The 27393-nt window shown below is 37.5% G+C and overlaps 1 protein-coding gene and 1 long non-coding RNA gene across 2 annotated transcripts in view; one reads left to right on the forward strand and one right to left on the reverse strand.

Moving 5' to 3' along the window:
• Positions 1–6456: 6456 nt before the first annotated feature.
• LOC116423316 lies at positions 6457–25748 on the reverse strand. The gene is made up of 4 exons (XR_004233872.1): positions 25227–25748; positions 21834–21939; positions 20863–20939; positions 6457–7352 (listed from the first exon to the last, which is right to left on the reverse strand). It is a non-coding gene; the product is annotated as an uncharacterized LOC116423316 (long non-coding RNA).
• Positions 24850–27393, forward strand: part of ACSF2 (acyl-CoA synthetase family member 2) — a 39945-nt gene continuing 37401 nt past the window's right edge. The window contains exon 1 of the mRNA XM_031966369.1: positions 24850–25063. Coding sequence (XP_031822229.1) covers positions 24930–25063 — 134 coding nt within the window. The 5' untranslated portion in view covers positions 24850–24929. The remainder of the gene's footprint in view (positions 25064–27393) is intronic.

A 27393-nucleotide genomic window follows, 5' to 3' on the forward strand; every position in this document is an offset into this window, starting at 1 on the left:
ACCACACACATACACACATACATCCATAGGGATTTTCATCTTTTACACATACACCTACACACACACACACACGTATCAGTCTCAGTGGTTATACTGGTAAGACAGAGCATGTGCTTGTCCTGGTAAGCAAAAGGCTGGATCTCAAGTCCCTTGCTGCCTCTTCTGCTTTTGGTTTCTTTCCTTGCACATAGGTGACTGACCAGCAATCCTTGCAGATGGATATTTACAGTCTCAGTAGCCAGTCTTGTGAGCTCAAGAGGTCAGGAGTCACTGAAAAGTCTAAATACTTGTTATCTAGTGGGAAATGATTGCTACAGCTATATATCCTTCTTGGAGAAAAAAGATGAGCTATGCATGCCTGACTGGCCAGAAGATAACACCTCAAGGTGAATTGCTGTTCAGGAGTATAAACTAAAATGAGAACAAAATCTGTTTAGTAATCCCACAAGCTGCTAAAAGGATAGTAAGTGTTTTGAATTATGGGATTCATGTTTAAGTATTTTATAAATTATCATTTGTGAGTCTTATGTTTAAAAATATATTTTTTATCATGTAGGAGACAACAAATAGCTTTCCTTTACCTAATATCTACTACCATATATGTTGAATAATTTTCTGGAAGGGATCTTTTAGAGGAACCCTAGATATGAGCTAAATCTAAATTGTGCTTTAGCTAAGTTAGCTAAAGCTAAATTGTACCCCTGGGATTCTAGAGGTAAGGATATAATGATCCAGAAAGTAGAAAATAAAAAATCTGACCCTCTTTTTTGGGGCCAGATTTCCCTAGAACTCTATCCTTGTGAGTAGAAAGGTCCTCTTTTGTTAGAAGTTACCTTCCCTGGACTGTGGGTTAAATATAAATTTGAGACCCTGTTTCTTTTTCAACACTAGACATCGCTAGCAAAAACGCTAAGCCCCTAGGTAAGTGTTTTGGTTTTTAAGAAATAAAAAATAATATAATGACACCTTCTATAGTTGAAAGATGGGCTAAGTTTGAGCCATAATGGAATGAGAGGAAGGAAAGAGAGGAAAAAAGAGAAGGGAAAGGAAAAGAAGCGAAGAATGTGAAGATGGAGATGGGAAGAAGAAAAGGGAAAGAGAGAAAGAAAATGGGTCTCCAAGAATGACTTCATCCTGACAGGATCACTTCTAGTAAGCTTTATAGGCTGAGGAACTTCATTTTATCAGTTCACCCACAGGTGATCAGGTTCCAAAGAACCAATTCAAAATACTCAGACTCACAACAGATTCATTCATGAGCCAAGATATCCAGTTACTAATTTACATTGGAAGGCAGAACTGGCATGATCCCTGGTTCTGGTCATCCAAACAAAGTACTCTCTCCTACTGAGTAGATGTATCCAGTAAATTACAGAAAACTAAGGAGGTTGATTGTTGAGCATAGAATTCAGTGTTGTGCTTCAGAGACATTTCCATTTAGCTATGTTAACCAGATAAATTATGTTTCTCTATTCTAGAAATATTTATGTTTAGAGTTATAATTAGGATATTGCAACTGGAGCTTGTCCCCAGGAGAGTAAAACTTTGAAGTAAAAAAATTAATAACTGAATTTAGCACCTAGTTGGCAAAATGCTTAATTAAAACAGGATGCTAATAAATGTTTACAATTTTAGTAACCCATGACTCACTTTGTAATTAACTCCTTCCCCCATTCAATTGAATTTCATGGAATCACAGAATTTAGGAGTTAGAAGGGACTTCAAAGGTTATATATCATGACCCATACATGAAGGAATCTTCACTGTGACATATTTAACAAGAGTTTGTCAAGTCTCTGCTTTGAGCTTTCTGAGAAGTAACCTAATCCTTCCTAAGTGTTAGGAAATTTTTTCCTGGCATCAAGTCTAAATTGGCCTCTTTGAAAACTTCTAACATTCATTTCTAGTTCTGTCGTCTGTGGCCAAACAAAATAAGTCTAATTTTACTTCCAATACTTGAACATAGATATTGTGCCCTAAGTTTTCTTTTTTGCAGATCAAACAAATCCCCAATCTTCAACTAATTGTAGTGAACTCAAGGCCTTTCACCATCCTGTTTGCTCTCTGCTGGATAATCTCCAGCTTATCAGTGTCCTTCTTAAATAAGTTCAGGCCAGAACTGAACACAATACTCCAGATAAGTTCTGATAAGATCAAAGGGGAGTGAGATTATTACCTCCTTGTTCCTGGAAGTTCTGCCTTCTCCTTAAGTAGTCTAAGATTGTATTAACATTTTGGCCTAACGTGCAATATGCTGATTCATAGAATTCTTTACATCATTAAAATCCCCAAATCCCTTTCAGATCAATTGCTGCCTATCCATGCTTTCCCCATCATATGTTGGTGGCATTAATCTTTAATCTATTCTTTTCTACTTGCTTCATCTACAAGATTTTATTGAAACCTAGCTTTCCCCTGATGACACAGCCTTCCTGGGCATCCTTTCCAGTATTGGTTGTTCTTTTGCTAATTCTCCTAGGCTGACTGGTCAGGGCAGAGGAATTGAGATACTTCTTGTTTCCCACTGAAATCTTTAGTTTCTCTCCTTTCCTTTCCTTTGTCACTCAACAACTTCTCTACCACCCAATCAAAATCCTGGCAGTTGTTGTTTACAGATACCCAGATCATTCTCCTTCTTTCCTGTAGGAGTTCAACACCTGGCTTATAAATTTTTCCTCCTTCCCCAACTCCTGCCCTCCTACTAAGAGGTTTCCACATACATATTAAATATCCATATCCACTTAGTACTTCAACCAACTCACTTTGCCATGAGCTTCTACTCTACCTCACCTTACCTCAGTCACACAGAAAGATGATCATACTCTTCATCTGGCCATCCCATAAATGTACCACTTTCAATGTTCAAAAATTCTGAAATCCTCTTATCTGACCATAATGTAATGACTTTTTTTAACCTTTCCCTCTGCCTTCTCTTATATATTCCTACTCTTTAGCCTCACCATGATTTCCATTCCCTTGACCCCTCAATTCTTTCCCAGTCCATCTCCCCCGTACTAGCTACTATCTCTTCTCCCTTTTTTTGATCCTTTGGTGAACCAATATAACCTTTCACACTTCTCTTGAATCCCTAACCTCCTTGTCACATCTCTGATTATGCTCAGCCAAGCTTCTTCCTTGGATCACTTCCACCAAACCCTGAGGGACACTTGTGGTTCAAGGGCACAATATGGAAAAGGATCCAGTAAAGAAGATAGAGGACTAATCAGATAGGTTGAAGGAAAACCAGGAAAGATCACTTTGCATTAATCCAAATGCTGGTAAATGAAAGTGGAGAAAATCACACAACTGTTCTGATGGTGTTCACTATTTATTTAGGTTACACAATTGAAATTGGACCCTCACTACTGCTAGGCACTCCTACTATACCTCTGGTATCAACTTTCTATATCCCACTCTCTACTGTGAATCTTTTAAACCATTTTATCCCTCAAACCTCCTACAGTTTCCCCTACTCTTACTTTCCCAGCTGATAACATTGTCTCATATTTTACAAGAAAAAATTTAGGCCTCTTGCCAGAGCTCCCCCTTTTCTATTCCTCATTTATTTATCACTCAAGTATCTTTTGCCCCTCTCTACTCTTTCACCCCCCTGCCACCATTCTAATGCTACTAACATGAATGAGAACTGTGATTCAACACCCATCACTTAAGCCTGAACTTTTGTAGTACAATATTGGTATGCTTGCCTTTAGTCTCTCCCCAGCATAATCCTTCCTCCATTCAGTCACCAAAATGATATTTCTTAAAATTCATATCATATCACCTTCCTATTCAATAAAATCCACTGGTTTCCCCTTGCTTCCAAGAATAAATACAAAATTCTATGTTAGACATTCAAAGCCCTTCATAACCTAACCCCCTTCCTACCTTTATAGTCTTCTTATACCTTATTCCACAAGTGCTTCCATCCAGTGATACTGGTTTCTTGGCTATTTCATGAGAAAAATATTCCATTTTTTGACTCTCAGTATTTCTCCATTTCTGAAATGTTCTCCCTCCCTTGTTCTGACTGCTGACTTCTTTAGTTTCCTTTAAATTCCAACTAAAATTCTCCTTTCTCTAGGAAGCCTTCCCTGACCTTTCTTAATTTTACTCCTTTTCCTCTTTTAATTATTTCCTATATATCCTGTATAGAGCTTACTTTGTATATATTTGTTTGTGTGTTGTCTTCCCCAGTAAATTGTAAACTCCTTGAGGATAAAGACTGTCTTTTGCCTTTTTGTATCCCTAGCACTAAGCATAGTACCTGGCATATAGTAGGCATATAATATAGGCATATAATTAATTGGTTTAATTGTTTATTAATTGACTGTGCCCAAGTGCAAGATTTATCTTTATCCCTATTGAATTTCATCTTAGATTTATTCTTATTGTTTTTTATGCCCACCTTTATTTTCTTTTAAGAGGACATTTGCCCTTCACCAGGCTTGTGAAACCTTTTCTGTTTTCTATTATCTTTCAGATATCACTGACAGTGGTTCTTGAATGTCTGCCAATTCTTTCAATACCCAATATCTATTCCAAGGGACTTCAATTCAAGAGCAATTGAGTGCTCTTTACTGTCACCTTACTTATCTTGGTTATCAACTCCCTATTAGTCATTTTTTGTTATGTCATTTTCAGTACCAAGGTCATTCCCCTTTGTAGAGAAAACAAAAACAAAATGAGTTGAAAATCCCTGGCTTCTATCTACTGTCCTGTAAAGTCTTGACCCTTTACACTGTCCAATTATCATCATCCTCTCCTCTCCAATCAAAGTCACTAACCTTTCTCTGGTCTTTTCTCTACCAATATACCTTTAAAACTTTTTTTCTTGTTCTTAGCTTCCCTTACTAGCCTCAATTCATTCTGAACTTCAGCATTCTTGACACTATTTTTATAGGATAATGCCACAGACATATTCATCTTCTGTTACCTGGCCTTGGTTTTATTTCATGTACATTTCTTCTCGAAATTTAGGGTGGTTGGTGAGATCTCTATGTATCTATATTCATATCTTTCATCAAATCCCATTTTTCTATCCAAATGAAATTGTTTTCCATTGTGTCTTCAGAATTCCGTTCTTAAGTATCTCCCATCCTCCTGAAACTAACTTCCTTTGAGGTATTTTTGGTCCATGGGACTCTACCTAATATTCCTCTGAACCTCTTAAAATCTTTCTCATTATGTAAGGTGTATGTTTTACTATGATCAGTTTCCTCTAACATGTCTTGAATGGAATGGTCATTTCCCCCCAATTTCCCTATCATTTTCACCCCAGGAGCCTGGAGCCAGTTCATTCCAATTAATGAGAAATTAGATTCAGAATAGAGTTTATTCCTGTCATTTCCTCCACCTAAGTTCCAAATTCAACCTATTTCCTCTTTTCAATTCCAGGAACTAGCTCATTGTTCATCTATAATGTCTGTTCAAGACATTCTGCCAGAGAAATTTTGTTACTAAAAGAAAAAAAAGGAAAACATGCCAGTTTGAATAAGATAAAATGTCATCCACTTAATAGTTCTGTTCCTTGATAAACTTGGCTTCTGTTGTACTGCCACCCACATTCATTTAAATCCTTCATCTGCAGTCATAAGCATGAATGAAATATGGACCAAGTGTGCCAGAACACCTTAAGGGAACATTTACATTGGTCCTTCCCTCAAGGAAACATCATAACTTATTAAATAGACATTATAATAATTGTCCATCCTAAACAATCTCTTTTGAACTTGGGAATGCTCCCCCTAAGTGTGTTTTTGTTGTTAATATATAAATGTTTTTGTTGTTTAGTTGTTTTCAGACTCCTTATGACCCCATTTGGGTTTTATTGGCTGAGGTACTGGAGAATTCTCCATTTCCTTTTTCAGCTCATTTTACAGATGAGGAAACTGAGGCAAAAAGGAGTAAGTGACTTGCTCAAAATCGCTTAGCTATTGTCGGAAGTCAGATTTGAACTCAGGTTTTCTTGACTCCAGGCCTGGGGCTTTATCCACTGCATTACCCAGCTGCCCCAAGACAGAGATCATGGTGTTGAATCCCAGTTCTCATTCATGTTAGTAGTTTGCCATTAGCAAACTACTGTCTTTCTTTCTCTGGTTCCTCATCTACGAAATATGAGAGAACTAAATTGTCTTTGAAGATCTTTTTCAGCTATAAATATCTGATCTTTTGAATCCTTTGATTTCAGTCTCAGAAATTTTTCCTGTCTGAGATTTTCTACTTTTACCATCTATAAAGTGGGCCTAATAATCTTTGCTTCATCAGTCTTTACCAGGTCATTGTGACAAAAGTACTTTGTAAACTTTAAAGTTCCCTCTGTAAATAAAAGTGGAACGTGTATGCTTATCTCATCCTTCTAGAGTTAGACTAGATATATCTCTCAGCATTTGATGAAATAATCCTTAGGATTTGGGGAGCAGTCTCTTCTCTGCTGCTTAAACCCCTGACAGCTGAGTCCTCTAACACCATTACCACCATAGTCAAGAAACAATGACCAGTGCCCCTGTTCCATTGAACCACTTAATAATGAGTATCGCTGGGACAATAAGGTGGTGCAGTCCATTTGCTCCAAAAAACAAGTACCCTCTGCAAAAGGATATTTACTTCAAAATATAACATTTTCTTCAACAGGGATCTCAGAGCCCCTGAGCCCACTGTTTCTCCATTTAAATACTGTTATACTCCAACTGGTCATTATTGTTACTGGGGTCTTTCAAGATCCTCATTGTGGATTTCTGATACCCTAAATCTTTCTTCTGATCTTATGTTCTTGCTACTTCCAGATATAAAGCCTTATAGACTACTACTATTTCTGGATGAAGAAAGGCTTCTGTTTTCTTTTCCAGCCCTGAGACTGGCTTTTCTAGCAGGGTTGTGAAATATTGCTTGTGAACTTCTGGCTGATTTTAGTTGTAATTCTGGGTGGATTAATTCTCATAATGGTGTTTCTCATTTCTTTTTTTTTTCTTTTCATCCATCATGACCAAAAGTCCTTTGGATTGTTTAGTTATGCTTTTTTTTTTTAATAACATCAAAGTGATTTTCAGAATGATTGGATTAATTCATAGTTCCACCAATTATGTATTAGTGTACTTAGGAAGGAATGAATTGATGGATTAAAAAATATTCCAAGCACTGTGCTAAACACAGTGATACAAATGGAAAAGTGAGACAGTCTCTGCTGATGACTTCATGTTCCAAATAGGGGAGACAACACATAAGAATGTTCAGCTGAAGGGTAGATGGAAAAGCCCAGTGGACACACATTTAAACAAAGTTAGTGTCAATTATTGAAGCAGTATGAGAAATCATGTGTACTTCATAGGTAGGAGCATGAGAGAGACCTGAGCCTAGAACATTTGGAAAGAAGAAAGTAGACTTGAATTTATTTATTTAAAACAAATGCAAAATAATAAAAAACAAAATAAAGACAGAAAAAAAAAACCTCGTCATATGCTCAGCAGAACATTGGGGAGTATTCAAAGTATGTGACAATAAATATCTATTTCCAAAAAGCATATGTAATAATAGAAGACATTATATTCATAACTTCATTTTTCTTTGCTTTCTTTTAGGTTATTCTTTTGTTCTCTGCTGTGCACTTTTCACTTTATTCCTTTTCTCCCTCTTTCCCCACCCCTGCCTTCCCCAAGAGGACTGCAGTTAAGCATGGAGATGCATACACACACCACACACACATACACACACACACACCCCTACTGCATATACAGATATATACATGCACATACATGCACACATATATACATATGCATATACATTTAAAACAATATGTCTGACATTTAGTATAGATTCTCTCTTTATTGAGTCTTTTTAAAGTTTGATTTTTATCTTAGATCAATGATTACTATCCCTATTTTTTTCTAATAAATTTTATCCCTTATTATGTTTGTGTATATCTTTTTTTTTCCTATCTCTAACTCTTCTACTTCTACTTGTTAACTTCCTTGCTATCAGTTAACCTCTGCCACCACTCCCCCAAGGATCTCTCCTTTATCTTCTCTCCTCACCCTTTCCCTCCCTCTTTATCTTTTCCAATTAATCTACTTACCTTATCCCACTCCCACTGATTTATACATGCTTCTATATGCCATCTTAACGTATTCTCCCAAGGAGGACTGGGGATGGAGGATTGGCATCCAGTTAGGAGAAGGAAAGGGAAAGTATGTTGGCAGAAAGTTTGGTGGGCTGAGTAGATTGGGGCAGTGGGGAGGGCTTTTCAGGACTTATTCAGCTATGCCTAGTGAGATATGGGTGGGAGATTGGATGAGACAAAGAGAAGATATGCCTCCTCTGAAGTGTGCACTCTTTTGGATCATTTACTACCCAGTAGATTTGATTTGACAACCTGGAAAAGGGCAGGGGAGGGGGGAATTATCTTCCAAAAGAATCCTTCAACATTAGCAAGTTCTGTTTTTGCCATCTTTGTCAATCTATTGGGCAGGAAATAAAATTTCACTTGTTTTTAATTTGCATTTTTCTTAATAGTGATTTTAGAGCATGTTTTCATATAACTTGGTGATAGCACAATGCATCTTCTTCTTCCTGCTGCCAGCCCAATCTTCTAACTAGAATAGAGAGAACCTTCAATACAAAGAGCAACCCTCCCTTTGACTTAAAGCTTTCCATCTCCTGAACCACCTGGCCTTTGATGGTAGAGTGGCACCCTCCACTCAAAGAAGAACATTCTCACACCTGGACATATCCTTCACATTCTAGTGACTTTGAACTCTATAGATCATTATCCAAAACCCTTTTCTTCAATGCTCTCTACCACCAGATTCTTCATTCCTATCTCTCTTTTTACCTCAAAGTTTCATACTGACTCTACCCAGTGCTTCCACTGTGTCCTCTGTAATGCCTGTACCACAGGCAACAAACTTCCCTTCATCTTAAATCTCTTTCTTTCTTATTTCTTCCATTTACTAGCTCTTACTGAAATTTGGCTTTTCCCTCTGATGATATAACCTTTCTGGTCACCCTTTCCAATACTGACTGCTTCTTTACTCATTCTCCTCAGTTTAATTGGGAGATGGAATACTTATTCCCTATGGCAGCTTCCAGATTATCCACCCTCCTCCACTACTCAATAATGTCCCTTTCTTTGGGTTTATGCTATTCAAATTTACCACCCATTTAAAAAAAAGGATCCTACAAATCCCTTTCTTTCTCAATGAATTCAATACTTGGCTTACAATCTTTCTTTCCTCCTCATCACCTGCCCTTATATTAGGGGACTTCAAAACACATATTGATTCTTCCTCAAGCACCCTAACCACTCAGTTCCTCAAACTATTCACCTCCCATGAGCCACTTTTCCACCCCCAACTCAGCCACACAAAGAGATAGTCATACCCTTCATCTTGTCATCATCCACAAATGTACTACCTGCATGTTCAAATATTATGAAATTTCCATATCTGATCAAATCTGTAGACTTTTCACTTCTCTATCTTTCCTTATATAACTTCACCTTACTACTCTTTACCCACACTATGACTTTTAATCTCTTGGCCCCTCACTTCTCAACCAAGCCACTTCCCCAGCACTAGCTACTTGCAACTCTTCTCAGCATCTTTACTCCTTAGTCAACCAATCCATCTCTAGTCTGTCCTCCCCTCTTCAATCCCTACCCTCCTAATTGTACCACTGACTATCCCTAGTCAAGTCTCATTCTTGGATCACTCCCATTCTTTGTGACCTTCACAACTACACATGTACAGTTGAACTATAATTTTATGTCACATAAGTGCCACTGGGCCCTAACTGCTGATAGGCAATCCTTTTATATCTTCATATCAACTTACTATTTCACTCTCTACAGTAGCTCTTCAAAACCTTTTTATCTCTCCTCAGACTTGTCATAGATTCCCCTCCCCTTCCTCTCTTAGCTGAGAATCTTCTCATGTTTTTATTTTATAAAACATTACTTATTTTTAAAATTTTGAGTTCCAAATTCTCTCTCTCTAGCCCCTTCAGCCTGGAAAAAGCATGGAAAAAGCAAGCAGTATCAAGTGGATTGATGGTTATGTGCTTGAAAAGAAGGAAATGTATATAAGAGATGGTGGGAAGGTAAAAATAACAAGATTTAATAATATATTGGATATTGGCACTTATCTTGTGATTTTGGGGGGCAAGACAATGGTGATGCCTTTGATAGTAATATGGAAATTGAGAAAAGATGGGGATTTAGGAAGGGATGATAATGACTTATCTTTTAGACATGTCAAGTTTGACACACCTATGGACATTCAATTTGAGATAATTAAAAAGCAGCTGGTGATGCAGGACTGTGGCTTAGGAGAAAGAGATTAGATATATCAATGTGGAAATCATTTGCAGAGACATGATGAGTAAATCCATGGGAGCTGATGAGATTAACAAGACAGAAAGAATAAAAGAAAAAGGGAAGAGGGTCCAGGAGAGAATTTTAAATAATACTCATCTTTAGTGGACATGAATGAGGAACAAGCAAAAAAAAAAAAAAAAAAAAAAAAAAAAAAAAAAGACTGAGAAGGAACCATCAGACAGATGAGAAGAGAAGCAAGAGGGCACAATGTCATAAAAACTTAGGGAAGGGAATCCAGAGAAGAAGGCAATTAACAGATTCAAATACTGCAGAGAGCTGGAGAAAAATGAGGAGTTTCATTTGATTTAGCATTTAAGAGATCTTCTTTAATTCAGTAACATTTGAATAATGAGATCAGAAGTAAGATAGCAGAAGATTCAGAAAACAAGTAAAAGAGAGAAAATTGAGGAACCAATTGTAAAAACTTTTTTTTTTCAAAAAATATAACCAAAAGGAGGAGGAGAGATATGGGATAGCTATATGGCTGATGTGTACAGTTATTTGTTTTGTTTTGTTTTTAAACTTGGGGAGACATGGACATGTTTGTAGGTATCCCTGAAAAAAACAGTAGATAGAAAGAGATTAAAGACAAGAGAGAGAGCAGGTAGGTATGAAATAGGGGACAATAAAATGGAGAAGATGAGAGGGGATGGAATGAAGTCTAGGAGAATGATGAAGTTAGCATTTATCAGTTCTTTTTTAGAGCTTATCATTAAAATTTCATTGTAAGCAGTTGTACCCCAGAAAATGGCAAATCAAGACTTCATCTATTATTTTGATTGTCTAGACTTAATGTAGTAGGATGGGCAGCAGTGGATAGAGCACCAGCTCTGAAGTCAAGAGGACCTAAGTTCAAATTTGATCTCAGACACTTAACACTTCCTACCTGTGTGTGACCCTGGGCAAGTCATTTAACCCCAATTACCTGGGGAGGGGGGGTAAAAAAAAAGAATTATTAGGATGTTAATACTGCAGATTAAACTTAAAAGGTACATTTTTTAAGAGAACCAGTTGAACACTAATGCATTATGGTGGAGTTGTGAAATGATCCAACCGTTCTGGAAAACAATTTGGAATCATGCCCAAAGGGCTATAAAACTTTGCATATTCTTTGATCCAGCAGTATCTCTATTGGATCTGTATCTCAAAGAGATAATAAAAAAGGGAAAGGAACTGATATGTGCAAAAATGCTTGTAGCAGCCCTTTTTGAGGTGGCAAGAAATTGGAAGTTGAGTAGATGATCATCGATTGGGGAATGGCTGAATAATGATATATGAATGTGAGGGAATATTATTGTTCTATAAGAAAAGACAAACAGGCTGATTTCAGAAAAGCCTGGAAAGACTTACTGAACTGATGCTGAGTGAAGTGAGTAGAACCAAGAGAACATTATACATAGCGACAAGAAGATTATGTGATGATTAACTGTATGGAGTTGGCTCATTTCAAGAAAGAGGTGATTCAAGACAATTCCAACAGACTTGTGATGGAAAGAACCATCTGCATACAGAGAGAGAACTATAGAGACTCAATGTGGCTTAAAGCATAGTATTTTCAACTTCTTGTTGTTCATTTGCTTGGGTTTTTTCTCTCTTTTGATCTGATTTTTCTTGTGCAATATGACAAATATGGAAATATTTTTAAAAGAATTGCATATGTTTATCCTATATTAGATTGCTTGCTCTCTAGAGTGGAGGAGGAGAAGATGGAGGGAGAAAAATTTGGAACACAAGATTTTGCAAAGATGAATCTTGAAAATTATCTTTGCATGTATTTGCAAAAAAAATTTTTAAAAACTTGAAAAATAAAATAATTGAAGACAGCTGATTGTTAAACATTTACTCATACTTCTGTATTAAAAGTGCATGTGGAGGGGTTTGTTGGCAAGAAGAAAGAGAGCTTAGCCAATTCAGGGTCACAATGAGGACTTAAGATGTCCTAAGGCAAAAGAAATGATGGAATGGTAGAAAATTATGATCAGAAAAAGAATCAGACAAGAGTTACTTGAGTTGCTCCATTCTCAGACCTGCCATAAACTCCCTCCTTCCACCATACTCCATATAGATGAGCTTCCCTGAAGCACAGATAAATGATACCATCAAGACTTTGGTGTAACTATCTATCAAGACCTAAAAGTAACCTCCTGGTTTCATTGACCTTGGACCATCATTGATTCTCTTCTCCTATTGACTTCAAGAGCATTATATCTGAGACCCCCTAGTAACATCCATGTATTGTATCTTTTCTCTCCCTTTCCCTGATCTGTTGTGGAGGTACCAAAACCAGCCTGGGAAGTTTGGGGATACAGGAGACAGGTACGATTGGGACAACTGTCCTAGTTTGGAGGTGTCAGTCTAAGCCCTAAGTCATCTCTGGTAGGTTGCCCCCGTATTTTTTTCTTTTCCCTCCTTCTTTGGACCCCTGCCTGTCTTTTATTTAGCCATATGGGTTTCCCTCAAACATGACAAATAAAGGATGACTACTGCTTTGAGCTTTGAATGACTTGTTTCATTTTTCTGTGAAACCCCTTTATTTCCTGATAGTAATGGAAGATAATAAGATAATAAAATAGATTATGAAATAAGACCATAAAAACCTAATAAATGGTCACATTTATATTGAGCTTTAGTATTTGCAAAGCACTTTCCTCATAGCATCTGAGAGAGGAAAGTTTTGCCATGCAGAAGGTCAAAAAGAAGGAATAGTCCATGTCTTTATGATGCCATAAAAAGGTCTGATCCCATAATTTCCATAGAAATTCACATGCTGTTCTTTTTAGCTCCTATATACACCTCCTATATAAATCACATCTGTTCCTCACATCACACATTTCTCTCATCTCTCTGCCTTCTCTTGTATTTTATAGAAGATTATTTCAGTAAATATCACAAGAGCATTTTGATATTGTTTCCTGGGAAAGTATATAACCTTTCCCTTTTGTTTAATCATTTCAGTCATATTACTTTTTGTGATGCCATCTGGCATTTTCTTGGCAAAGACACTTGAGTAGTTTATCATTTCCTTCTCCAACTCAAATTGACAGATGAGGAAAATGAAGCAAACAAGGTTAAGTAACTTGCCAAAGGTCACACAATACACAGTCTGAGATGGTATTTGAACTCACCTCTTTCTGACTCTAGGCCCAGTGCTTTATCCACTGTATCACCTAACTTCCCATGGTACCTTAAAGGTACCATGGTCCAAAGCAAGATTGGGGCAATATCAAGCTTGCCTAAGTGTAAAGGGCCGAAACTCTTGAGTCCATGCATTGAGATTCAGACAACCAGGCGCTTATGGCTAATTACTTATTGGACAATACTCCAATTAGCATATGCTTAGAAAATGGCATGCCCCACTATTCTGTGCTGGCTTAATCTGTTGGTATATACAGAGAAGTAGAGGAGGGATTAGAAGGTAGAGTAAGACAAGCCAGAGTAACTTCTGGTCAGGAGGCAAAGAGCAGAGGTGTGGAGATTCCTGTGTCTATTCCTCTCACTTCAACAAAGAATAAAGACCAAGGACTTTTACTTATCCTGATTCCAGCTGATTCTAAAGTATTTAGGGTACTAATTCGGTCCTTACATCTAAGAGTGTATCTAAGAGAGCATGAAGGAACAAGCATTTTTTTTTTATTGCAATGAAGGTTTTTTAATTTTCTTTTCCCAAATACATGCAAATAAAGTTTTCAACATTCATCTTTGCAAAACCTTGTGTTCCAATTTTTTTCTCCTTCTCTGTACCCTTAGCTCCTCTCCAAGACAGCAAGCGATTCAATATAGGTTAAATATGTTACAATTCTTGTAAATATATTTCCATATTCATCACACTGCACAAATCAGATCAAAAGGAAAAGAAAAACACAAAGAAAAAAAAAAGCAAGAAAGCAAACAAACAACAACAAAAAGGTGAAACTCCTATGCTTTGAGCCACATTTAGTCTCCATAATTCTCTCTCTGGATGCAGAGAGCTCTTTCCATCTTAAGTCTATTGGATCACCTTGTATTGCCTCCATTTTTGAAAATATTCAAGTCCATCACAGTTTATCATCACATTATTTTATGCTATATGTAATGTTCTCTTGGTTAAGCTGTCTATGTATCTACATATAATAGATACATGTATAAGTATACAATATATCATATATAAATCATTGATTAAGTATCTACTATGCGTCAGGCCCTGTGCTAAGCACTCTACAAATAATATCTCATTTAAAACTCATGCAACCCTGAGAAGTAGGAGCTATTATTATTTCTATTTTTTTAGTTGAGGAAACTGAGGTGGGCAGAGGTTAACTGGCTTGTCCCAGATCACACAGTGAATAAGTATAATATAATATAATAAGTAATATAATAAGGTTTCAAACTTAGGTCTCCTCAACTCCAGGCCCAGTACTCTACTTACAACACTACCTAGTTGTCTCTAAGGTTAAAGTTCAGTATAAGCTATTTCAAATGGATATGGCTACCTCAGGGCTACTAGGAATGAATGCACCTATATGACTGGTAATTTCTATCTGATTCTATGGCTGCTTTAATAAACATTTCCCACCTTGTAACTCTCATATAAGTGATTTCTAAAATCTTGAAATTTGAACTTGAGCATTAATCAGCTCATCTATCAAGATAACACATACAAGCATTATGTTCCCCAATTCACATGTGAAAGGGTGCCCAACCAAATTTCATCAAACTTGAAGGTTGGGAGGGCAGAGACATTGAAATGTAAGAGGAAAACCCTATCAGATAATAAGAAAGCACCCCATACCTTAGAAAAGGGTCTAAGGCTTGAATAGCTCAGCAGCAAATGAAAAGACAGAAACAGATACTGAATTTGTTCTTCAAAGTAGATTGACTTTATATCTTTGTCCTCATGTATTCATCAGCATGAGACACAACTGAGACTGGAAAGTATAAATGATTGCTACAAATACTGAGATTTTTCCCTCAGTTTCTCACTGAGGGAATCTACTTTGAACCAGGAAAAAAAATTGGTTAAACAAGAGAGGTTAAGCCTCTCTCCATCTCCTTTCTGGAGGTGAAAAATCTCAGAGTAAACAGTAAGAGGTTCAAAGAAGAGAGGATTCTACCAATCTAAGCTAAAGACCTTTGCCTTTGCTAAAAGAGCACAGGAAGATTTCAGCTGCAAAGAGTGCTGTAATGGTCAAGTCATAAACCGAAAGTGATAAAGATTTTAGTTCCCTATCAAAGAAGGACCCTAGTTGTGTTTATGGGAAAGCATATTCTGGGTTTGGGGAAAATGCTTTTTAACTAAATTTTTTGCTATGCTGTGTGAGTAAATGTCTTTTCTAATGAGTTTATTGACTGATTATAAAGGGAAAGCACACTGATGGAAGCTTCATGAGCAAGAATTTTAGGAGGACAGCCACCCTTAGGGTTTCCCTTAGAACTCAAAGTAGTAGTTTCCTCTCTGAAGATCCAGTCTGTTAGTGCCAGTACAGTTAAAAGAATAAGCCTAGAGAGAGGGTACTACCTACACATGAGGAAATTAAGATTGTGAGAGATTGAATCATTTGCCTATAGTCACACAAATATTATCTATTTGAAGTATTGTAACAATGTACCAGATTCTGGAAGCAACTCTCTTTACTCTAGCACTTTTATCCTAGACTTTGCTTTCCCTCAATTATTTAAATTTTAGTTGGAAAAATAAAAACATAAATTTTAACAAAATAATAAAAACAGTAATTAATTTTTGTTTGCATCCCTTTCTGATCACTTTTTCATCAATGTACTTATTAAGTTCTTCAAATCACAATCTATCCATGCTGTCATTCTCTGTGATTCTTATCTATAACCTTCAATAAGTTTTCTATAAAGGGAATCCATCCAGTGTGCCAAGGCCTTCCTTTAGAACAAGTTTTCTCAACTTTTTTGTGTAATGAACTACTTGGGCAGCCTGGCAAAGTTTTTTTTTTTTTAATTTTTTACCAGTTACATGTAAAAACCTTTATTTTATTACACCTGTACATTCATTTTTTAAAATGTATTTCCATATGAATCATTTTGGGAGAAAAAAATCAGAACAAAAAAGTATTCAGACTCCATATTTTTCTCTTTAGATGCAGATGATGTTTTCTATCCAAAGTTTATTGGAATTGCCTTATATCACTTAACTGCTGAGAACCAAGTCTATCAAATTTTATCACTGCACAATCCTACTGTTGCTGTGTACAGTGTTTTCCTGATCATTCTTGTTTCACTCAGCATCAGTTTATGTAAATCTTTTCAAGCCTTTCTAAAATCAGCTTGTCCATTTTTTATAGAACAAGAATATTGCACTACTTTCATATATCTTAACTTATTCAGCTATTCTCCAATTGATAGGCTATCTACTCTTTTTTCCAGTTATTTGCCACCACAAAAAGAGCTTCTACAAACATTTTTGCACACATGGATCCTTTACCCTCTTTTATGATTTCTTTGGGATACAGACCCAGTAGTGGCACTGCTTGATCACAGTTTAATTGCCCTTTAGACATAGTTCTAAATTGTTCTCCAAAATGGTTGAATTAGTTCACAACTCCACCAGCAATGCATTAATGTACCAGTTTTCTCACATCCCCTCCAACATTCATCATTATCTTCTCCTGTCATCTTAGCCAATTTGAAAGATATGAGGTGGTACCTCAAAGTTGTTTTAATTTAAATTTCTCTAATCAATAGTGATTTAGAGCATTTTTCATATGACTATAGTTTTAATTTCTTCATCTGATAATTGTCTTTTCCTGTTCTTTGACCATTTATCAGTTGGGGAATGACTTGTATTATAAATTTGAGTCAATTCTCGAATCAGCAACTGAGACTCTTAGTCCTGACAAACTTTTGAACCTTCTCAGAATGTTTTTAAATTCATAAAATGATATACATTGGATTACTAAGGGAACCAATTATATTGAAATAGTTATAAAAACATTAAAAACTAATGAACAAATTACAATTCATGGGCTCTGAGTTTAAATCTCTTAACATTAGGTAGACACTACACAAGCTGGTTCATTTCTGGTCATATGCTTCTCTAATAATGTTCCCTGAGCCATTTTTTCCTGAAAAGGTAATGTATTGTTTCTTCATGAGAAACTGTTATAGTCTACTTACATTCATTATGTGCCTTTCTATTGCCATTTGAATGATCTGGCTTTAATGATATAATAGATCCATTAAAGTCTCAAATGTACAAGAATAAAATTCCTTCATATTGGCAGGATTGGAGGCAAGAAATAATAAGGCTCTGAACTAAGCTGAGAAGGATCATTAGGTTAAGTGAATTGCCTAAGGTACTATCATAGGCAATAGATAGCAGAGATGAAGCTGTTGGCTGAAGGAATCAACATTAAGAAGTGATAATTCCAACAGTGTAAAGAAAAATAACTTTGAAATTTATGAACTTGATCAATGTAATAACTAGCTTTGTTTCCCAAATATTGATGAAGCATGCACACTATCTATCTCCTGATAGAGAAGAAATGGACTCAATGTGAGAATTTGTTTTGCCTGACAATTCATATTTGTTACAGTGGTTTTGTTTTTCTCTTTTTAAAATAGGGAATTGGAAAGGGAAGGGAATTCTATTAATAGAGTTTCCTCCCCTCCAAATGTGAAGGAGACAGAAAGAATCACAGACTCAATCTTGAAAGTTTTATGTTGAATTCACAACACTAAAGACTCCCCAGTTTCATGCAAAAGTCCTTTTCTCCTGTTCTACATTTTTATAGAAACAGAAATGCTCACTTTGTTCTTTGATAAATCAGGAATAAATTTTTTTTTAAAAATAACTCATGATTCTCAGAGACAGTATGAAGAAAGATCCAGAAGAATTTAAAAACCAACTGAATTCAAGGGAAAGCAGATGAAAATTGTAATATACTGTATCATACTAGAATCACAGAGAGAAGGAATATTCTAACCTAGTACACTTTGCAATAAATAAATGCTTGAATGCTATTGCAAACTTCAATTTATTTTCAGGGGGCTTCTTCCACTTACCTTTAAGGTACACCTAAAAACAAACCAGATTCTTGCTTTCCAAGAGAGAATCTGAATCAGGGCATGAGTCAAGGAGAGTATTATTTGTTAAGTCCCCCAAGCTATGAACTTGGATTCACTGGAGCTCACTTCTATTAGCTAATCAATTGATTGATCAACAAGCAATTGTCAGGTGCCTGTTATGGTGTAGAAACTGTGAGAGATGATAGTACAAATATAGAAGTAAGACAGTTTCCTTGATTAGCTCTCTAAGGGAACTTATTTTCCCCTAAAACTTTTAATTCCAAATATATCCTTCTACTAATAAGATAACCCTTGAAACAAAGCATAAAAAAGAGAAAATAATAGCTTAACAAAAACTAACCAACACATCAACAATCTAACAGTATATATAATGTTCTACACCCATTGTCTCTTGCCTCTACAAGTAACATTTTTCCATAAAAATTTACATTTTAATAGGAGGACATAACACATATGAACATAAAAAGAGGCAATATGGTCTAGCAATAGACTGTATAGAATTGAGAGCTGAGTCCCAATCCTGCCTCTGAGACTTATTAGCTATGTGACCCAAGGCAAATCACTTGACTTGTTTCCTTATCTGCAAGATACTTCTAAGATCTCTTAAGATTACCACCAGCTCTATGTCTGTGGTCTTATAACATAAGGGAGTTGTGGTCAGGAAAAGGAAACCTGGAATCGCTTGTCACAGGGATTGTGAATGCAGCTATAGGGAAGTAGACTGTCATACTCTTTCCATAGCATTGATGGCATAAATTGAAAAAAGTTCCCAAAGCAAGAGTGATAATTGAGGCATGGGAATGGAGGTGGGATTGGGATTGGGATGAGAAGGTAGATTCACGTGTAGGTTCGATGTCTTGGTGTTTGGCTGGATGGAATGTAAAATGTGGTCTGCCATCAACTTGATATATAGTAGGTTTGTTACGTTTTTCTACTCACCCACTTTCAATCAAGACAAGATAGCCTTAGGACAGAATCCCAAGGCTAAGTGAAATTTGTAAGGTGGAAGTGGGGAAGAGAGGAAATGAGTATTGAGTGACACATTCCTACTGTTTATAAAAATAAAATTTTTGGAAAACATTTGGAATTTGGAAAACATTTTAGGGAAAAACAATTTAAAGACTCCTAACCTCAAGGGAAAATAGAATGCTGATTAGAGAATCAGCAGAGAAACAGCAGAGAGCTTTGGTTGGTGACAGAGGAAGGAAAGTAGACAAAGAAAAAGTTTATACTTTTGGGTTTTTGTCTCTACCAGCATCTGCTCCTGCCCTACTCTGGCACTGGAGCCTGAAGGTTTGCTTAACCATGGTGGTGAGCCCATCCATTGCATAAGCCTTGAAAGGTGTTTCTTCCTCCTCTCCTACTTTAGAACCCTGGTAAACCCTTTTCAAAAGTCCATTTGAGTTTTGCAGTCATACCTAAGATCAGAAAGCAAAGCAGCAAAGGCCTGAATCTTAAACCTGAACTCAAACTGAAAGTTTCTTCTCACTATTTTGTTGCTTTCTGATCCTGGCAAAGATTCTTATAAAGGAATAAAGGTCCTTTAAAAGAGGGGCCTTCATAGGATTAGCTGATTTTGCAATAACACAGTTACCAACCTCTACAGGGAGATTAGGAAAGACTATAATAGATCATTTCACCTATCATCACTCCTTGAAACTTTTTCTCTTGTTGGTGAAGATTTACTGTAGAGGGTTAGGCCTGAGGGCTAGAGATTCTGACCTGTCACTCTTTCTTTGAGACCAAGCTTTTTCTTATTAGGTCAAGGCCTAACTTCTGTCCTAACACCCCAGAGTTACTGACTGGGGCAGAAGAAAGGATTTAGGTCTCCAACCAGCCCACACCATTAGCTATGCTTACTATATTTCTCTCCCTCCCTCTCTCCCTTCTTTTCTTTTCTCCTTTTCTCCTTCCTTTCTTTCCTTCCTTCTCTTTTCTTTCCTTCTCTTCCTTTTCTTCCTTCCCTTTCTTCCTTTTTTCTCCCTTCCTTGCTTCTTTTTCTTTTCTTTCCTTTCCTTCCTTCCTTCCTTCCTTCCTTCCTTCCTTCCTTCCTTCCTTCCTTCCTTCCTTCCTTCCTTCCTTCCCTCATTCCTTATTTTCCTTTGTCTTCTTCCCTTCCTCTCTTCCTTTCCCACAAAATGATTAATATGGCATTTTTGTAAATGATTGCACATGTATAACATATCAAATTCTGAAGGGAAAGAAAAGGGAAGGAAAGAATGGAATTTGGAAAACAAATCTTTTAAAAAAATATGAAAAATTGTTTTTATATGTAATTGAGGGAAATTTTTAAAAAATCAATCAAAAGAATTTTTGCTTTGGAATCAGAGAATCTGGGTTTTGATCTGTGCATTGTAATTCTAGTAACAGATGGAAAAGGGGCTGAGAGAATTCTAACCTTGATGTGGTAGGTAGCAACTCAATCTGGGAAAAACAGAAGCCAAACTTGTATTTTTACTTACCTCCAGTTATGGATGAGGATATGAGGAGAAGTAAGTTAGGGTTAATTTTATTTCCAGGTAAATTAACAGCTGTAGGCCTTTTGGGTAAGAAGAATATAAAAAGCAGTTTTTAGCACTTCCCCCTGTTGATTGTTGATTGTTTTAAACTTCTTGACCATGGTTTTTTCCTTCCCAAAATGCTTTGTAACTGCCTTGAGAACTACTATCTGAAAGTGTGTATATTTTAGCAAAAAAAAAAAAAAAAAAAAAAAAGGTTTGCTTGTTTGGACCTTCAGGCTCTGAATGATCTATTGCACTAGATATGAAAAAAAATAGAAAAAGAGACTCAGACTGTTCCTCAAGTAGACAGCAAGACAAAAGAAACAACTCTCCCTCTCCTTTAGGTAACACAAAAGGTGCCCTTGGAGGGCTAAGTTAAGTAGCTCCTTAATATGTTTGAGATCCCTTAAGACCTACACTGCCTACCAGTGAAGCACCCTCATGGTGACTTTAAAGAAGGTACTGAACTGGCATAATGGCTGGATACCATACTTGCAGAGAACTTGGAGAGAACCCAGGCCAACTAATTCCATCCATTTCATTGTATGGATAAAGTAAGTGAAGCCAAGAGGATATTAAGGGTCAGAGGCAGGACACAGATTCAGGTCTTCAACATCAGAATCAATGTCCTTCCCACTCTACTCTAAGAACAAATAGCAATCATATTGCTCAATGTTTATAACCCTTCCTTTGGAATTTTGTTGTTCAGTTGGGTCCCACTCTTTATGACCCCATTTGGTATTTTTTTGGGCAAAGATCCTTTCTTTCTCCAGCTCAAGTTACAGATGAGGAAATTTAGGCAAATAGGGTTAAGTGACTTGCCAAGGGTCACACAGTATCTGAGCCCATATTTGAACTTAAATTCTTCCTAATTTCAAACTCAATGTTCTATCCACTGTGCTATCTAGCTGCCTTTTGGAATATGTACTTACAGTTTGGCAAAGGTGAAGAAGAAATGCTTGTAGCCTAGGGATTTTTGACATAGAGTACATATACCCCTTTCCCAAGTTGTTCATGGATAGATTTAAGGGAGGGAATCTGTGAATATGGAAAGGGAAAAATTATTTCATTATTTATAAATACATCTGAGATGGGGTTATAGCACACACACACACACAGAGAGAGAGAGAGAGAGAGAGAGAGAGAGAGAGAGAGAGAGAGAGAGAGATTAAGAACCCCTGCTGCATTAACTACAGACACCTAGGAGAAAACTTTGTTCATCGATTTCTATGTATATTTGTGAATTGGTAGTATTAAGCTATTGTTTCTCTTCAAAAACTGGATATAAATGTTTCCAGCTTATGGCAAAACACTTCAGGAGGCACTGGAAAGCAGTTTTATTTTCAGAACCATTCCTAGAGCAGGAGGACAGGATCTTTCTTGGGTGCTGATACCCATATTTACAATATTGTACTCTTGATCTGAGCTTCCCCTCATAGGCCTCTCCAGCAGCATTCTCAGATTTTTGCTGCTAATTGAAGTAAGGGTATTTTGCATGCTTAGTGGCACAATGGATAGAGTAGTGGGCCTGGAATCAGAGTTCAAATCTGGCTGCAGATACTAACCATCTTTTTTTGCCTCATTTTCCTTAATCTGTAAAATTAATTGGAGAAGGACATGGCAAATTACTCCAGTATCTTTGTCAAGAAAACCCTAAATGGGGTCATGAAGAGTTAGGCTTCAGAAGTGAACAACAAACAATAAAAAATGCTATCATGCTTATTCCTTCTGGTGGGAAAAAAATAATTGGCCACATCTCTTTCTAGTTGGAGGTCAATTGCTTGATTAGATGAGGCAGCTATTTTTTTTTTAAAGACAGAAGTATTTTGACTTTACTGATTGTGTAATCTTAGAAAAGTCACTTGACTTTTCTGGGCTTCAGTTTCCCCATTTGTAAAATTTCAGCAAAGTTTCTTTGCATAACTAAGTCTAATATCCTGTGATCTCTGGGAAAGAAATGTTAACATCTTTCTTCCAGCTTGTTTCCACTTCACAGAAGCTGGAATCCCAAGACACTATTTTGTAGAGTGGCTATTTAGTCATCTACCAGCCAGTCAAAAGTTATTTAAGTTTTTTTTTTTTAAACTGAGGAAATTGGGGTTAAATGAGTTGCCCAAGGCCACACAGCTAGGAAGTGTTAAGTGTCTGAGGTCACATTTGAACTCAAGTCCTCCAGACTTCAGGGCTAATGCTCTATCCACTGTGCCACCTAGTTGCCCCAAGGTTATTAATTTTTTTTTTATTTTGTCAGTTTTGTGCTAAACTCTGGATAAACTGAGGAAGGAAAAAGCAATCTCTGTTATCAAGGAGCTCACATTCTGCTGGAACCAGTTAGACCAGACAACTTCTGAAGTCCTTTACAATGACCAGATCCTATGGTTCTGTGCTTTTTGATAAGAAACCTTTGAGTGTTTTATTTTATTTGTCAAATTAGGTTAGACTAGATAATCCCTGAAGTTCTTTCCAGCTCTAACTTCTATAATCATATGATCCTTCCCCTCTTCACATACCCAGGAGACTTTTAAGACCTTCTAAGTTAATTCTCTAGAATTAACCTGGAGTTTTTGTTATACTTAGAAGGTCTCAAGTATAACAAAAACTCCAGGTTAATTCTCTAACTTGAAAATTCAGGTGACAAACCGGGGATTAATATAGAATGAAAGGGAGAAACATCTGAACCAGGATCCAGTTCAGAAATTGCATAGTCTGATAAAGTGGAAGATTTTCTGGCTACATTGTAAAAGTAGAAAACAATCCCCCCCCATTTCTGAAAACAGATCTTTCTTTGCCAATGGACTTCCTGCAGTAACATATCTATAAGGCTAAACGAATGTTTTGTTGTTCTTTATTCCCCTACTCACCGCTTACACACATCATTTTCACTTCCCAGTTACTACTCTTTTCCTTCCCAGAGCCCTTTCTTTTTCTTTCTCTTTTCCCCAGATATATGATAAGAACATTTCTAGCATTCATTTTTACAAGATTTTGAGTTTCAAAATTTTCTCCCTCCCTTCCTCCCTTCCCTCCCTTCTTCCAAGGAAGGTAAGCAGTTTAATCTAGTTTATGGATGTATTATCATGTTAAATATGCTTCCAAATTAGTCCAAAATAGTTGTGAAAGACAACATAACTCAACATGAAAAAATCAACACGAGAAAGGACAAAGTGAAAAAGATAAGTTTCGACCTGCATTCAAATTAGTATAAGTGAACAAAATTGGCTCACTTTGGCCGTGTTGGAAAATGCCTGATAAGAGGTCCACCACCTCCTAACTGAGTGACCAGAGGGATGCTTCGATATCTCTCTAAAATGAGTCCCAAAGCTTTATTCCTAGTACAGGATTTAGGACTGGAAGGGAAAAATTTGCCACAGACTTCAAGAAGTTCGAGGTGGGCGGAGGCAGGGGCGGTTCAGAAGCAAGTGACACACCTTTAGTCTACAGGAGCAGATAGACTTGTCACTAACCACTGCCTTTCCCTCCCACTTGTGTTTTTTGCTTTTCGATGTATCCCTAGCTCTTGGCATATAGTAAACATTTATTAAATGCTGCTGAATGACAGGATATGGACAGATCTCCCTCTCCAACCCCGGATTAAGAAGGGGACAGCAGCTGTTTTACGGAGCAAAAGAACAGGTCCCGTTCCAGTCATCTTACGTGGACTTACGTGGACCCCACCAGTCCCTGAAGGGATCTCCTTGACAGACCACCCTTTCCCCAACTCCCACTTCTCCGCCCGGGCCAAACAACACTATCTTCAATAGTACAGAAAAGAGAGGGGGAGTTTCCGGGATCTAGTAGTCTTGGGGGCAGAGTGGGGAGGCGGGGTGGCTGAGAGACACTCCTTCGCCCCGCCTCTGCTCCAGTTCTGGGGTGCCGCCATAGGCTAGGAACCCCTACCTCCCCCTTTGCTCTACACTTCTCCCCTCCCCTCTCCCCCTCATCTTCTCCCCTCCCCCTCCGCCCAGCACCCGTTGCTTTAAAAGTTTAGTTGCTGCGTTGGACTAGAGGTGCTGACTGCAAGCAGAGCCATGGCTGTCTCGTTTGGGGTGCGACGGTTGGGGCAGTTGCCAGTGGGACTGATGGGGGTATTGGAGGTTCGTTCAGCTTTGGCACCTGTTCGGGGCTGGTGGAGAGCGGAGTTCCAGGGAATCCGCCTGCTCAGGTACTGGGAGCTGCGGGATCTGGGGGCAGGAGCGGGGGGCGATGTTGGGGTGATCGGGTATGTAGGAAACAGATACTCCAGGAGGGGTTACTTGGGGTCGCGGGAAGCTGAGCAGCTCCAATCTATGGAAGGGTGCTCTGCAATCTCGTCGGGATGCTCTTACCTTCTGGATCCCAGCGTTTTCTGGACCTGAAGCGCCTCTCAGCCTTTCTGTACCCACAGTCTGAAGTTTCTTACTCCCCTGCTTTCCCCTGCCCTGACATTCTGGCCAAGCTCTGTTTGGCCTGCACTTTTCTAATTACAATTAGAACTTTCCCTCTGAGGCCACAAGAAGTTAGCACCTTTCTGTGGCTAAAATTCTCAGGCCTGAGGGGACGTAGGAGAGGGAAAGGATCCTTTCTCCTGGGTTCTCCACATTCAACTTGAATACTTGTGCCTTCCTTGGTAAAACCCACTCACTCTTTAGGGGAACTCTCTTTCATCACAATTTCAGATCCTCTTCTGCTAATGGGGATTAGGTATTAAGTGGAGTGAACTGAGAAAGACTTCCAAATTGTGACCTCACAAATATTGAATCTGTAGCCCTCCCTGATTTCTTGCTTCTGACTGATTTCTTCTTCATTCCCCCCTGATCTGAAGTCAGGGTGCTTTGTGGTAAGGGCCAATTGCCGAGCACTGGGAATGTTTTTCAGAAGTTAGTTAATATTGATATTCACTCTCTGGATGTTCATTAATCTTCTAAGGCCTGGTGGGAGCCCAGGATAGGCTCAGTGGGTGCTGATTGAGACTCTGGTTCCCATTCTCTCTACATCTATAGCCGGGAGCTGGAGAGGGGAGACAAAGAAAGAGAGAAAGACAGAAAAGACAGAGATAGAAACACACACACACAGAACTAAAACAGAAAGATGTAACAGTGTTCTAAATGCTAGAAATACAAACACAAGCAAATAAGACAGTTCCTCCTTTAAAGAGCTTACTTTGTAATGGGGGAACACCACACAAAAAGTGGGGTTGGGTAGAAGATACCTGAAAAGGGGTAAGAGTTGCTTGCTCTCTTACAAATTGGAGAAGGCCAGAGAGTGAGTTCAATCTGGCATGACATTAGCATGAATGTGGACCTTCATAAAATGGTAAAACTAGAAACTCAGTAGTTGGAAGAGGCCTAGAGAGACCCTGTAGATCTTGGAAGATCATTGACTGACTTCAGAGGTGGAGAAATGATTAGGAAGATGGTAGGTGTGAAAGTGAATTTAATTTAAAAAGAGAAAAAGTAAAACCAAATCAGTTTGGATAGTTGAGATATGTAGATACACAAAATTCTGAATTTGCCTAGAAGGGTTGCATTCTGAGAAAAAAACAAACATTGTAGACAATTCCCTGTCACTGAAGGTATTCTCAGAGGCTGGATATCCACTTGTTTCTGATTCATGCACAGGGACTCTTGATTCAAGACCTCTAAAATATGTTCCAAGCAATGGGGGATTTAAGCATGGATTAAGTGAGTTACAGATTAGGGTAAAGGTCTTTAACCTTTCTGTGTGAGTTGGACACCTGGGCAGCCTGGTAAAGTTTATGGACCCCTTCTAAGGATAATGTTTTTCAGTATATAAAATGCATAAGATTGCAAAGGACATCAGTTATATTGAAATACATTTATCAAAATATTCATACAAAATTAACAAGTTTACAGTCACAAGAGTAAGTACTTCATATTACTTCCAGTGTGGTTCAGGGGAAAAAACACTGAATTTGGAATCAGGGAACCTCTGTTCAAATCCTGGCATTACCATCTATTACCTCTAAAATTTTGGGCAAGTCACAGGGCCTCAGTTTTCTCATCTCTAAAATGAAGGGTTTGAACTAGAACAGGGTTTCTTAAATTTATTCCACTTATGACTCTTTTTCATCCAAGAAATTTTTACTTGATATATTAATATATAAAATAGGTATACAAATTAAACATTTACTCATAACAAATCATAATTTTGCAATCCTCACATTCAGTTACACAACTCCATATGGGATGTAACCCAAGGTTTAAGAAGCTGTGGATCAAATGACTTCTAAAACTATTAACCAATAATTAGGAGGGTCATCTACATTTGAGACACATTTACTGCTCTTAGGAACCAGGAAATAAAGGCAAAGGTGAAACACTCTGCTATCAAGGCTGGAATTGAACACATACACAGACAAATAAATACTACATAAACACAAAATAATTTCAAAAGAAAGAGGCCAATAATTGGTATTGGGAGGGAGAGGGTAATTAGCAGATGCATTAGATACAAGATAGCACTTAATCAGTGCTTAATTAACCCATAATTCCA

This window comes from Sarcophilus harrisii, chromosome 4, assembly GCF_902635505.1.
Source record: "Sarcophilus harrisii chromosome 4, mSarHar1.11, whole genome shotgun sequence".
In the NCBI taxonomy this organism is placed as follows: Eukaryota; Metazoa; Chordata; class Mammalia; order Dasyuromorphia; family Dasyuridae; genus Sarcophilus; species Sarcophilus harrisii.